At 42.8% G+C, this 12,950-nt stretch overlaps 1 protein-coding gene across 2 annotated transcripts in view; it reads right to left on the bottom strand.

The window, feature by feature from the left end:
• Nt5m (5',3'-nucleotidase, mitochondrial) overlaps nucleotides 1-393 on the bottom strand; it is a 31,947-nt gene extending 31,554 nt beyond the window's left edge. For both annotated transcript variants that reach the window (XM_077801160.1, XM_026408724.2), the window contains exon 1: nucleotides 124-393. In XM_077801160.1, coding sequence (XP_077657286.1) covers nucleotides 124-393 — 270 coding nt within the window. The remainder of the gene's footprint in view (nucleotides 1-123) is intronic.
• Between the last annotated feature and the right edge of the window lie 12,557 nt (nucleotides 394-12,950).

The following is a 12,950-nucleotide window of genomic DNA, read 5'->3' as shown; positions in this document are numbered from 1 at the left end:
GCTGGACTCCAAAGGGAGCTCTCCGCCCAGGGCTGGGAAGGTAGCCTCGATTTCCCTGTCCGCGGTGAGCAAGAAGGGCGGCCCGAGAGACACCCCGAGGGGACCGAGGCAAGGGATGCTCACGCTCAATCCCGGCCGCAGGAGGCCGTATTGCTCCGACACCCAGAAGCCGCGCCGGTCCTCCAGCGCGATGAAGGGCAGGTCGGGGAAGCGAGCGCGGAACTTCTTGAGGAAACCGCCCTCGAAGTCGGCCAGCACGCCGTCCATGTCCACCAGCACCCGCAGGGCGCGGCCGCCTCCCCGGCCCGCCGGCCCGCCCGATGCCGGGCGCCGCTCCGCAGGGCCCGGCGCGCCGCGGGGCCGCAGCGCACACCAGCCGCCCAGCCGGATCATGGCCCCTCGCGGCCGCCCGCCGTGGGCGCAGGTGCCCGAGCCGCCCCGCGCCGCCTGTGCGGGCCGGTAAACATACCCGCCGCGCAGGAGAAGCCCCGCCTCCTCCCCCGGCGCGATGCGGGCCACAGGGTACCTGGGGCGCGGGGCACGGGGCGCGGGGCACCGGGCGCCAGCGCGCAGACTCCAGCCTCGAAGCGAGACCGAGGTGCGCGCCCCAACCGGCAGCGAGGCCCCGCCCCTTTAAAGGGCCGCCCGCCCCGTGGAGGCGGAGCCTGAGGGGCGTGGCTTCGGGGACAGCTCTGGGTGCTGGATGTCCACATGCCTGGAGTCTCCACTCGCATCCTTTCTCAGCAGCGGCCTGAGCTCGCTCTTCCCACTGCAGCAGCGGAGGATGAAGGAGCTGTGCATGCAAATGGAGCAGATCTGTGTCCTTAGACATGAACTGAGCGCTTGCTGTGTGAGACTGGAACCAGACAGACAAGGTTCCAGCCAGCCTGGAACTTAGGTTGTAGAAGGGAAGACAGACGATGGGGTGAAAGAACCAAAACGGGTTGTTAGGCACCTCTAAAGCCTCTCTGCTTATTTGGTGAATGTCTGGGGAAAGACTGATATGAGAACACGGAACCAGTATTTTTCAAGTAAACATATAAATAAATAGTATGTACCACGTTATAAGTTGCATTTTTTTTTCTTTACAAAACCAAACAACTTTGAAAACAGCACAGTAATGGGGTGATGTAGAAGGGTGAGATTGGCAGAGTGGTCGGGGAAGACTTTTACTGGGTGATGCTGTGTGAGATTAGAAAGTTCGGTGGTTCGTTTTGAGAATATAGTATTTAGCCTTAATTGGGTTGTAAGATCCAATTGTAGCCAATTTTATCCCAATTGTAGCCCAGTTTTAAAATTATCCAATCACTAACCCCACTTTCTCCAATCAGGGCAAGAGGGAGCATTGATTTAGAGATAAAAACAGCTGAACTGCCTGCCCAAGTGCGCTTGCTAGATAAGTTCTTTAGCAGAAGTTAAGTTTGTCTTGCCCACCTACTTCTGAGTATGTGTTTGATTTATTTTTTTTTTTATTTTTAGTGGTCAATGGACCTTTATTTTATTTATTTATTTGGATGCGGTGCTGAGAATCAAACCCAGTGCCCCACACAGGCCTGGCAAGCACTCTTGAGCTACAGCCCAAGCCCTGCGTTTGATTTCTTGCTGCACTTAGGTGTTTCTAACAATTTGGGTGCCAAGTGTGGAGCTCCATACATTGCCTAGGGGTCATGGGTCTCCTTCCTTAAAAGAGACACTTCCTACTGCCTTATTGCAGTGGCCCCAGAGCAGGGGAGGAAACTGTCTGTGATCCTTTTGATCCCCAAATCAAAAGTGGATCCACAAAGAGGGGAAAGGACCCAAGCAAGCACCCTGGAGGCCAGGTAACTCCAGGCATGAACCAAGATAGGAAAATCTACTCTCAAGGACCAGAGAGAAGTACTTCCTTGATGGTCATGGCATCTTGGAGATTCTGTGAGTATGACTGAGGCATGAGAGCAAGAAATCCCCAAAGAGCGGGGGTTGGGACTTGATTCAGAAACACTGAGAGCAAACTCAGGAAAGAGGGGTGGGAGTTTGTGTGCAAGAAATCCTCAGTAAGGAGGATAGAGCACATAGGGTGCCCCGGGTATACAAGAAACCTCCAACAAGCAGAGGTTGACTACACCAGGAAACTTAATTATAGAAACCTTAAAAAGCAGAGCATTGTAATAAAAATTCTAGGTCTAAGGACAGGGAAGAACAATGGAAATCTTTTCCTTTGGAGAGTTCCAAGCAGGGAAAATAAACAGTAGTGATGGTAGGAATAAATCTTTCCCCATGGAGGATAATGGCCAACTAAACCTTTGATTTCAGCATCCACCATGACTGACAGACTCTATTCCTAATGTTACCAACTGCACAGCCCATTTTCATATACCGGTCATACCGTAAAAAAAATCTGGGACAGGGTTGGAGTTGAGACTCAGTGGTAGAGCACTTGCCTAGCATGCATGCTCTGGGTTCATCCCTAGAACCACATAAAAAAAAAAAAAAACTAAATAAGTAAAATAAAGGTATTGTTTCCATCTTTTTTTAAAAAAAATCTGACAGGCTGTATTTTAACCTGTGTATTGTATGTTGTGTCTATATATGGGCTTGTATCTCTATCATGTACATGATATCAAAATTGGTTTTCATGGGTAACCTAAGTTAGAAATGGGTAAATTAGTTTTAACATAAATGGAATTAATCTTCATAAATGTGTTTGTTAGAGGAGACATCTGGCTGATTTACAAAGTTAAAATACTAAAACATCAACTAAGTATAAATTCAAGAACTCTTGGCTTCTTGAATTCCATAAGGTAACATATATTTGGGATATTAAATATACCAATTTACAAAAATTGGTAAATTAAAAAAAGGTTTACATCAGACATAACTTTCCTATGTTCATATATGCATACGCGACCAGTATAACTCCACAATATGTATACCTCAAGAATGGGGAGTTATACTCCATGTATGTATGATATGTCAAAATACATTCTACTGTCATGTATAACTAAAAAGGATAAAAAAAATTTTAAAAAGGTTTAAGGTTACTTAAACTAAAAGCAAGGTTGTGAAGAGTTGAAATTCTAACAGGTGTAATTCCATATGCATAACATAAGTTTCAGCTTATTAAAGTACTGTAAAAAGAATAAAGTATTTCAATTATTAAGAGAGAGAGTAAGATTTATCCCTGTGGCTCTGGGAGGCTGAGACAAGAGGATTGGGAGTTCAAAGCCAGCCTCAGCAAAAGTGAGGTGCTAGGCAACTCAGTGAGACTTTGTCTCTAAATAAAATACAAAAATAGGGCTGGAGATATGGCTCAGTGGTGGAGTGCCCCTGAGTTCAATCCCCAGTACCTTCCTCACCCCAGAAAAAAAAAAAAAAAAAGGAGTAAGATTTGTTTGAATGAGGGAAAAAAAAAAAAAAACTCTTGTGATGTCAGGAGCAACCTACCTAATAGAGGTTTTATGGTTTCTGGATAAGAGTCCGTGCTGAACAGGTATTTCAAAAGCATTGGGGCTAATGGTTGTAATCTATGTTGTACAGGCTCGGGAGGGTACCATAGTTGTTGGCTTTGTCCCTGACTTTCTAATTGACTAATTTTTCTGTAACCTTCATTTGGGTCTACCCCCACTTCCATATTCCCAGCATTCTGGGACAAAAGAATTGACTGTAATGTTTAACCTCACAGGGTGGCCTTTGCATTTGAAAAGAACAAACCAAAAAGGCAACTAATGATTCTGTCTTATTCAGGAAGGTGAAGCTGCCAATCACAAAGGACATAGCAAGGAGTTCCAGCACTATTAGATTATAACCTGGTGGGGGGGGGCATTAAGGCACTGTTTTGATTTGTTTTTTTGGGGGGAGGTTATATGCCAGATTTTCTATGCCTCTCCAGGGATAAACAGTTATGTAAACTAAACCTACAGATAACAGGCTTGCAAAGAGTTACAACTTCATTTGCAGGTGCCCCCAAGGAAAAGGAAACAAAGCCTGCTCTGCTGGAGGCCTACTAAAAGTGACTGAGACCACTTGAGCCAAAGGCACTATGAGGAAGATGATCAAGTTATCTCAACCAAGACTTTGTTTAGGGAGGAAATGGCTTGTCCCAGGAAGAATATATCCTCCTGTGTGTATATATGTGAATGCATGACCAATGTGATTCTGCAACCTGTATACTCAGAAAAATGAGATATTATATCCCTTCTGATTCAAATGTGTGATATGTCAAGGTCATTGTACTGTCATGTGTAACTGATTAAAACAAATTAAAAAAAAAGAAAGGCATTAATGGGGATCCAGTCTCTTCTGGACAATTAAAAAACAAAAAAAAAATTGAGTCCGCTTTACCAGATACCCTAAATATATGTAAATATAGATAGATAGATACATACATACATACATATATACATACATAAAAGCTTAGGGGAACACTTTACCAAGCTGGTGTTCCCCAAACTAAAGTGGCAATCTCCTACAGATTTATATAGAAATAACAATTTTAACTGGGGTTTATTTATGTCAATTAATGTTCTGTAGGTGGATAAACGTAACCTTTTATCAGTAAGGTATATATAAAATTTTGTGTTACTTTTTAACATTGGAGTGGAAATTTCAAAGTATTTTAAAAGATAATAAGGAGAACCTGATTTGTTTAAAGGTTGACATTGTAAAACGTGGAAGCATTTTGCCACTTTTTCCACAAAAAGTAATTCAGGAACTCTCTTGGTTTTTGTATTTCAGATGTGATGTTGTATTGTGTTATTTGTCAAAAGCTCCACCTTACCTGAGATAAGTCTCCACCTCTCACCCTACTTCATGTTAGAATGAATCCAAAGAAGGTTAGACTTAAGCTCATTTAAAGTTATATTCAAAAGATAATTTTTTAATACTTTTTTGTCAATTTTCAGTGGACCTTTATTTTATTTATTTATATGTGGTGCTGAGGATCAAACCCAGTGCCTCACACATGCTGGGCAAGCGCTCTACCACTGAGCTACAACCCCAGCCCAAGAAATGTATAACTTTTTCCTGTTAGGGTTTTGAAGAAGTACTCCTTCAAACAGAACAACCCAAGTTAATTTGAAATAATAAACCATAACCTATAGGATAGAATAAGATAGAAGCCTGACTTCCAGTACTAACACCAGTTTAATGGAAGAGGTAACTATATAATTATAGACGCCTCTTAACTATATAATTATGACACTGAAGTTACTGGTGATCTCTCTCACCCTGCACAATACTCAGTTCAAATTGGATCAGAGATCTGAGTATTAGACCAGAAACCCTGCACCTACTAAAAGAAAATGTAGGTCCAACTCTCCAACATGTCCACTTAGGGACCAACTTCCTCAACAAGAAGCACAAGAAGTAAAATTTCAGAAATCAATAAATGGGATGGTATCAAACTAAAAGGCTTCTTCACATCAAAGAAAACAAGAACATGAAGAGAGGGCCTTCATGTCTCAAAAGAAGGAATATGAATGGTCAACAAAGACACAAAAAAGTGTTCAAAATCTCTAGCAAATAGAGAAATGCAAATTAACTACACTAAAATTACATCTCACTCTAGGCAGAAAGGCAATTATCAAAAATACAAATAACAACAAATGTTGGCGAGGGTGTGGGGGAAAGGGCACACTCATACATTGCTGGTGGGAAAGCACATTGTTGCAACCACTATGGAAAGCAGTATGGAGATTCCTCAGAAAACTAGAAATGGAATCACCATTTGACCCAGTTATCCCACTCTTCAGTTTACATTCAAAGGAGTTAAAATCAGCATACTACAGTAATGCAGCCACATCACTATTTATAGCAGCTCAATTCACAATAGCCAAACTATGGAACCAACCTTGATGCTCTTCAACAGATGAATTGATAAAGAAAATGTGGTATATATACACAAAAGAATATTACTCAGCCTTAAAAAAGAATGAAATAATGGCATTTGCTGATAAATGGATGGAACTGGAGAATATCATGCTAACTGAAATAAGCCAATACCCCAAAACCAAAGGTTGAATGTTCTCTCTGATATGTGGATGCTAACCCACAAGAAGGAGGGGGAGGGGGAATAATAGAAGTTCAGTGGATTAGACAAAGGGGAATGGAGGAGCAATAGGAATAGGAAAGACAGTGGAATAATCTGACATAACTTTCCTATGTACATATATAAATACACCATATTGAATTGCAACATCCTGTACATCCACAAGACTGGGATCCTGATTAGAATAAGATATATTCCATTTTTGTATAAATATAACAAAATAAATTCTACTGTCATGTATAACTAAAAAGGACAAAAAAAGTTACTGGGGAAAGTGACCTGCTGAATGTTTAAAACCATAACTTGTAAACCAAAGGCAAGGAAATAAAAGATCCAAGAAAAAAGTAGCCAATATTTTGCCTGTGCCTCTCAAAGGCCAGCCACGACTCGGGGAATGATGGGACCCTTCTAAGGGCTGGCTCTACAACTTTGGTGAGTCACCTGGCCTCCTGATCAGGGAGATTGAGAGGACCCTAGAGAACAGGAAGCCAATCAGTGCACCATCTGCGAAGAGATGGTTATTGGAGAGGGAAATGTCCCTAATGCTTCCAAAGGAAGTCAGTTGTGGTCAGCAAGACCCTAACCCATTCTGGAAGATGGCACAACTGATAGAGGAAGGCCAAAAGAGCCAAGAGGCTTCTCAAACGTTCCCAAGAGTGATCTCTGAGGAATCTCAGCTGACTCTACGAGTAGACAAGAACAAGGTCAATTTGACCAACTTGGTCTTAAACACCTGGCAGGAGAGTATATCCAAAACACAGCCATACCTGGACAATAATTTTTTTATTTGAGCTATACATTTGTGTCAGTCTTCCCCAAGGTAAGTAAAACTGGGAGGCTATAAAGGAAGGGTTTTTATACAGGAGTGCTTGATACCTATCACACAAAATTCTTTCAGAGTCAAAAGTTTGTTCTGAGTCAAGTTGAGACCTATCTATGCTTTTTTTTTTTTTTTTTTTTTCCTGGTATGATTATCGTGAACTACTGCTCATACTCCCCTTCTGGAGTTTGCAATTCATCATTTCCTGCCAGACAACTTGACTTTAATAAAGACCTGGAAACAAGACAAGCTTCAACCAAGCTGGAAAGGACCTTCCCAAGTGCCCCTAATCACTACCCTAAGCCCTCATTCCAAGCACAGAGCCTAATTGCATGCACCTGTCATCTGGCTGTCTCTGGCTATTCAAACTGCTAGAAAGGGGAGAATTCATTACCGTGCGCGATTTCAACCTCAAAAAGTTAGAATGTCTAGGATGAATGGCAATACCAAAGGGTACAAGGACAAAAATAAAAATGAAGTCAAAAGGTATAAAATGAAAAGTGGGGGGGTGTGGGCGGAGGGATTTGTGAGAAATAGATAGTCCAGGGGTCCTTGGGAGACCAACCTTACATGTGACTGAGTTACCCTCCCCGGCTGGGTGCTGAGGCGCTCAATCTCAGAAATGTGGCAGAGCTCTCCCCCCCTTCTTGGGTGTGAGGGTCGGTGTCTCCTGCATGGGTGTGTCTTGCTACAGCCCCATGGGTGGAGCTATGCTCACCTGCTCCTTTGTAATATAACCCCTTGCCCCATTTAGGATAGAATCTTCCATGGAAGTGCCTTGTGTGTGTCCCCTCCTCTTACTGTGCCCTTGGGTGTGGCCTACCCAGGTGTCAGTCAACCTGCTGACAGTGGACATCATGAAGACAGACTCAGCCCCCTGAAACCTGACCCCTTGCCTCAATTGAATAGCTTCTCCTCAATAAAAGGGGTCAGCGTGTGCTCTCGCTCTCTCTCTTTCTTCGGACCCTTAAGGTCAGAAGAGCCGTCACAGCGACCCCAAAGAAAAAGGTATTTGTGTCTCTTGTGTGCTTATTTTGTACAGCCCAGTCAGCCCAGTTCAACCGGAGCAACCCCTGAGCCTTTTAGTCACGGGAACAGAAACCCGGCAGGGTCCATTTTTCAGAATATAGTATTTAGTTAATTAATGGGAAGTAAGATCCAATGTAGACCTTCCCTTTGTCTGCCCCAATTTTTAAATTAGCCAATCACATAGATTGTAACCCCAGGCTCCTCCAATCAGAATGAAGGGCAGTGCTGTCCTAGGGGTATAAGAAGATGGCTGTCCACTCAGGCATGCTTGCTAGCCAGGTTCCAAAGAATGCTCTCTGGCAGAAGTTCACCTCGCTCACCCATACCCAAGCTTGTGTTTGGTTTCTTGGGGGCACTTCAGGATTTCTAAGAGCTGGAGTAGAGAAAGAATGATGGGAAAGAGAACCAGAGACAGCCAGATGACACGGTGCATGCAATTAGGCTCAGCGCTTGGAGTGAGGGCTCAGGATAGTGAGAGGGGAGAAAGTCAATGAAAGCATAATTTCCATTCATATATTTACTTGGCAAATACTGAGCATTCCCCATGTGCTTGGTGGTGGATATCAAGTGATGGACAAAGAATTCACCCTTGTGGAACAGGTACTCTTGGATTCTTCTAAAACCCTGCGGAAGGAATGGTAGGGGTGGTCCAACTTAGAGTAAGAGAGACAGTCAGGAGCTAGCAGGAAAGCCATATGACACAGTTGAAAAAGTGTGATCTGTGAACTCACACTGTCCCACGACCCAACCCAGGCACATGGTAGGGGCATGGGGCCTCAGGCATAACTGGGCACTTTAATGGCATCTTTGGGATCATTTACCAATACCCTTGTTTGTTTTATTCACTGATATAACCCCAGTACCTAGAACGGTGTCTGGCCTATAGTATGTGCTCAATAAATTCATCCAGACACAAGTTGAACGCATAGTTTTTGATTGCCTTGGAGAACACAGTGGGTGAAGACCAGCTCTGGTTCATCCTTGTATCCTGGATGAATGAGTGAATGTGTGAATGTAATTCCTGAAATAACCTTCCTAGTTATTCTTTGATACCTACCCCTGACCCAACAAAGATTTCCCATTGTGCTTCTTCACCCAGACATTGATTCTTTAGTTCCATTGCCATGCTTTTCTCCATAATTTTATTATGAAAAATTTCAAACATACAAAAAAGTTGAAAGAAGTATGCCAAGTAGATCCATCTGCATTCTATAGCTTTGTTCACTTTAACTAACACTGTGGGCCTGTGTCTCCCTGCACCCGTGCATCAGTGCAGCTTATTCTTTGAAGCTTTTCAAAGGAAGGTGTGGATGTTAGTACACTTCATCCCCAAATGCTTCAGCCTAGGTGGACTTAAGTGAGTTTGATATATTTAAATATATTTATTTAATGCACAGATCTCAGTTTTACCATTCTGTATAGTTTAAATGTAAAATATTCCCCCAGGGGCCCATGCTCTAAAGGCTTAGTTCCTAGGGTGGCACTGATTGAAGGTGGTAGAATCTTTAAGAGATGGGGCCTAGCATGAGGTCTCAAGTCACTGGGGGCGTACCCTTACAGGGGATGTTGGGACCCCTTCCTATCTCCCTTTCTTCCTGCCACGAGGTGAACAGTTTCTTCTACCACATACTCCCCATCAGGTTATGCTGCCTCCCCACAGACCCAAAGCAACGGTGCTAATTGCTGATGAACTGAAAACCTTCAAAGATAAGAACCAAACTCAATCTTTCCTCTTTGTAAGTTGATTGCCTCAGGTATTTTGTTACAGTAATGAAGAGCTAACACATATTCCATGAGTTTTAATAAATATGTTTAAATATGTGACCCACACTCTGGCAAGATATAGACCAGTGAGTGCTATGTCTTAGAACCATCTGCAGGGATGGAAAGGATCTGTGCCAATAGAGTAGCCACTTACCTCATGTGGCTATGGAGTACTCGAAATGTGGTTATTATGAATGAGGAATTGAAATTTATTTAATTGTAGATCAGTTAAATTTATATAACCCATGAGTCTGGCAATCAGCATATCAAACAGGTAAATATAGAAATCTTCTCCTCAGAAAGTTCCATTCTGCTTCTTGTCCATTGCCTCCTTGTTTTGTTTTCACCATAGAGAAGTTTTGCCTATTCTAGAACTGTAAGCCCAATCATACACTACATCCTTTTTTTTTTTGTTTTGATTGAATTCTTTCACTCAACATATTGTTTTGGAGAAAGATTTATGTTACTAGCTGTATTAGACACTTGTTTATTATTTATTTATTTACTGCTAAGTTCTTCATTGCATGAATATAGTGTTTGTTTACCCAATCTTCTACTGATGGACATTGGGTTGTTTCTAGTTTGGGCCTATTAAGGATGAAGCTGTTCCAAATATTCATAAAAGTCTTTGAGTAGATGTATACCGGGTTTCTGTTCTTGCGACCAAATGGCTCAAGGGTCACTCCAGTTGAACTGGGCTAACTGGGCTGGGCAAAATAAGCACACAAGAGACACAAATACCTTTTTCTTTGGGGTCACTGTGACGGCTCCTCTGACCTTAAGGGTCCACAGGAAGAGAGAGAGTGAGAGCACGCGATGACCCCTTTTATTGAGGAGAAGCCACTCAATTGAGGCAAGGGGTCAGGTTTCAGGGGGCTGAGTCTGTCTTCATGATGTCCACTGTCAGCAGGTTGACTGACACCTGGGTAGGCCACACCCAAGGGCACAGTAAGAGGAGGGGACACACACAAGGCACTTCCATGGAAGATTCTATCCTAAACAGGGCAAGAGGTTATATCACAAAGGAGCAGGTGAGCGTAGCTCCACCCATGGGGCTGTAGCAAGACACACCCATGCAGGAGACACCAACCCTCGAACCCAAGAAGGGTGGGGAAAGGTCTGCCACATTCCTGTGACTGAGCGCCTCAACACCCAGCCGGGGAGGGTGACTCAGTCATGTGCAAGGTTGGTCTCTCACAGATGTACTTTTTTTTCCCTTGAGAAAATGCCTAAAAGTGGGACTGCCAAGTCACAGATTAGGCATACACTGTTTTATAAGAAACTATCAGAGGGGCTGGGGTTGCGACTCAGAGGAAGAGCGCTTGCCTTGTATGCGTGAGGCACTGGGTTCGATCCTCAGCACCACATAAAAATAAAATAAAGATATTGTGTCCACCTATAACTAAAAAAATAAATATTTTTCTTTAAAAAAGAAACCATCAGACTTTTTCTGAAGAGTTTGCACTATTGTAAAGCCCTGTTGGCTCAAGACCCTCATCAAATTTCATATTTTCAGTCATTTTAATTTTAGTTGTGGGGGTGGGGTGTGTAGTAGTATCTCACTGGATTCTACTTTGCATATATGACTACATTTTATTTTCTTCTAATTTCTGGAATTTTTTTTCTGTATTGTTTACTTGTGGATTTTTTTTGTCTTCTCTTCCCTTTTTGGAGTTAAATCCCATGAGGGCTAATCTGGTTTGTTCACTGAGATGTTCCTAGTGCTTAAATCAGTGCCTGCATATAGTAGGTTGTTTGATAAATTTGCTTAGGCATATATTCAGTAAATAGCTTTTGAATGCCTTGAACAGAACTGACATTAATTCAATGACAGATGAGAAGAGACTAGAGAATGAACCATGTTCAATGCAACTGATAGTGGATGTCAATCATGACTAACGTATATCGAGACCTACTATGTGTTAAACACAATTCAGACTCTTTAAGTGAATTTTCTCACATAAAGAAATCACCATGAGGGCTGGGATTGTGGCTCAGTGGTAGAGTGCTTGCCTAGCACGTGCGGGGCCCTGGGTTGGATCCTCAGCACCACATAAAAAGAAATAAGTAAAATAAAGACATTGTGTCCAACTACAACTAAAAATATATATATATATATATATTTTTTTTTTTTAAAAAAAAAGAAAGAAATCACCATGAGAGCTGGAGCGCTGCCTCAGTGGTAGAGCGCTTGCCTAGCACGTGTGAAGCACTGGGCTCGATCCCCAGCACCATATAAAAATAAATAAAATAAAGATATTTTTAAAAAGGAAAAGAAATCACCATGAAAAATATTAGCCCATTTTAAAGGATGAAAAAACTGAAGCAAAGAGAGATGAATAGCTTGCTCCGTGGTGTAATCATGTTAAATAAAAAATTTGATACTTTCAAGAGATGGACCTTGGGGCTGGGGTTGTGGCTCAGAGCACTTGCCTAGCATGTGTGAGGCCCTGGGTTCGATTCTCAGCACCACAAATAAATAAATGAACAAAATAAAGGTCCATCAACATCTTTTGAAAAAGAGAGAGAGATGGACCTTAATTCCTGTCTCCTTCAGTGTGGGCTGGATTTAGTTATTTTCTTCTAATGAATAAGATATAGTGAAAATGGTGTTGTTTGACTTTTAAGACCATGTCATTGCTATGATTTGGACGCCATGTCCCTGGGGTGGCAGTATTGACAGGTGGCAGAAACTTGAAGAAGTGGGGCACAGAGAGAGGTTCTCAAAAGGTGGTTAAGGTAGTTCTTGTGTGACCCTTTTGTAGCTCTAGTGAGAGGGTTATTATAAACAGAACAAGCCCAGCCCCTCTCCTCTCTCTGCTTCCTGGTTCAACCCGTGACCCTTTGCTACTGCACACACCCTGATGTCAGGTGATGCCATCTGCTGCTCTCACCAGAGGCAGTTAAACTAACTTCGAAATCCTAAAACGGGGGCCAAACAAACCTCAAGGACTGGGGATATAGGTCACTAATAAAGCGGTTATCTGGCATGCACTAGGTTCAATCCCTAACACCAGAAATAAATAAATAAATGTTTGCTGCTGTAAGCCTCCAAGTTTGGGGGTGATTTTTATATACATCCCCAGATAATGAATACACTAGGTCATGAGTAAATGCTAGAACCAGGGTTCAAATCCAGACATTGGACTTAATAGCCACAAAGTTCAGGATGGTACCTTTCCCTCATGGGGTGTCCCCACCTGCCATGCTCTGTGAAATGGATGCAAGTATCAATGGCTCTGAATGGGGGCTGGAGCCCTGATCTTGGCACTGTAACTCAAGGGCACAGGCCCGGGAGCTCTTGTCTGCCTG

The sequence above is a fragment of the Urocitellus parryii genome, chromosome 7 (assembly GCF_045843805.1).
Source record: "Urocitellus parryii isolate mUroPar1 chromosome 7, mUroPar1.hap1, whole genome shotgun sequence".
Classification (NCBI taxonomy): domain Eukaryota; kingdom Metazoa; phylum Chordata; class Mammalia; order Rodentia; family Sciuridae; genus Urocitellus; species Urocitellus parryii.
The sequence above is the reverse complement of the archived record's forward strand: the minus strand, read 5'-3'. Positions and strand labels throughout refer to the sequence as shown.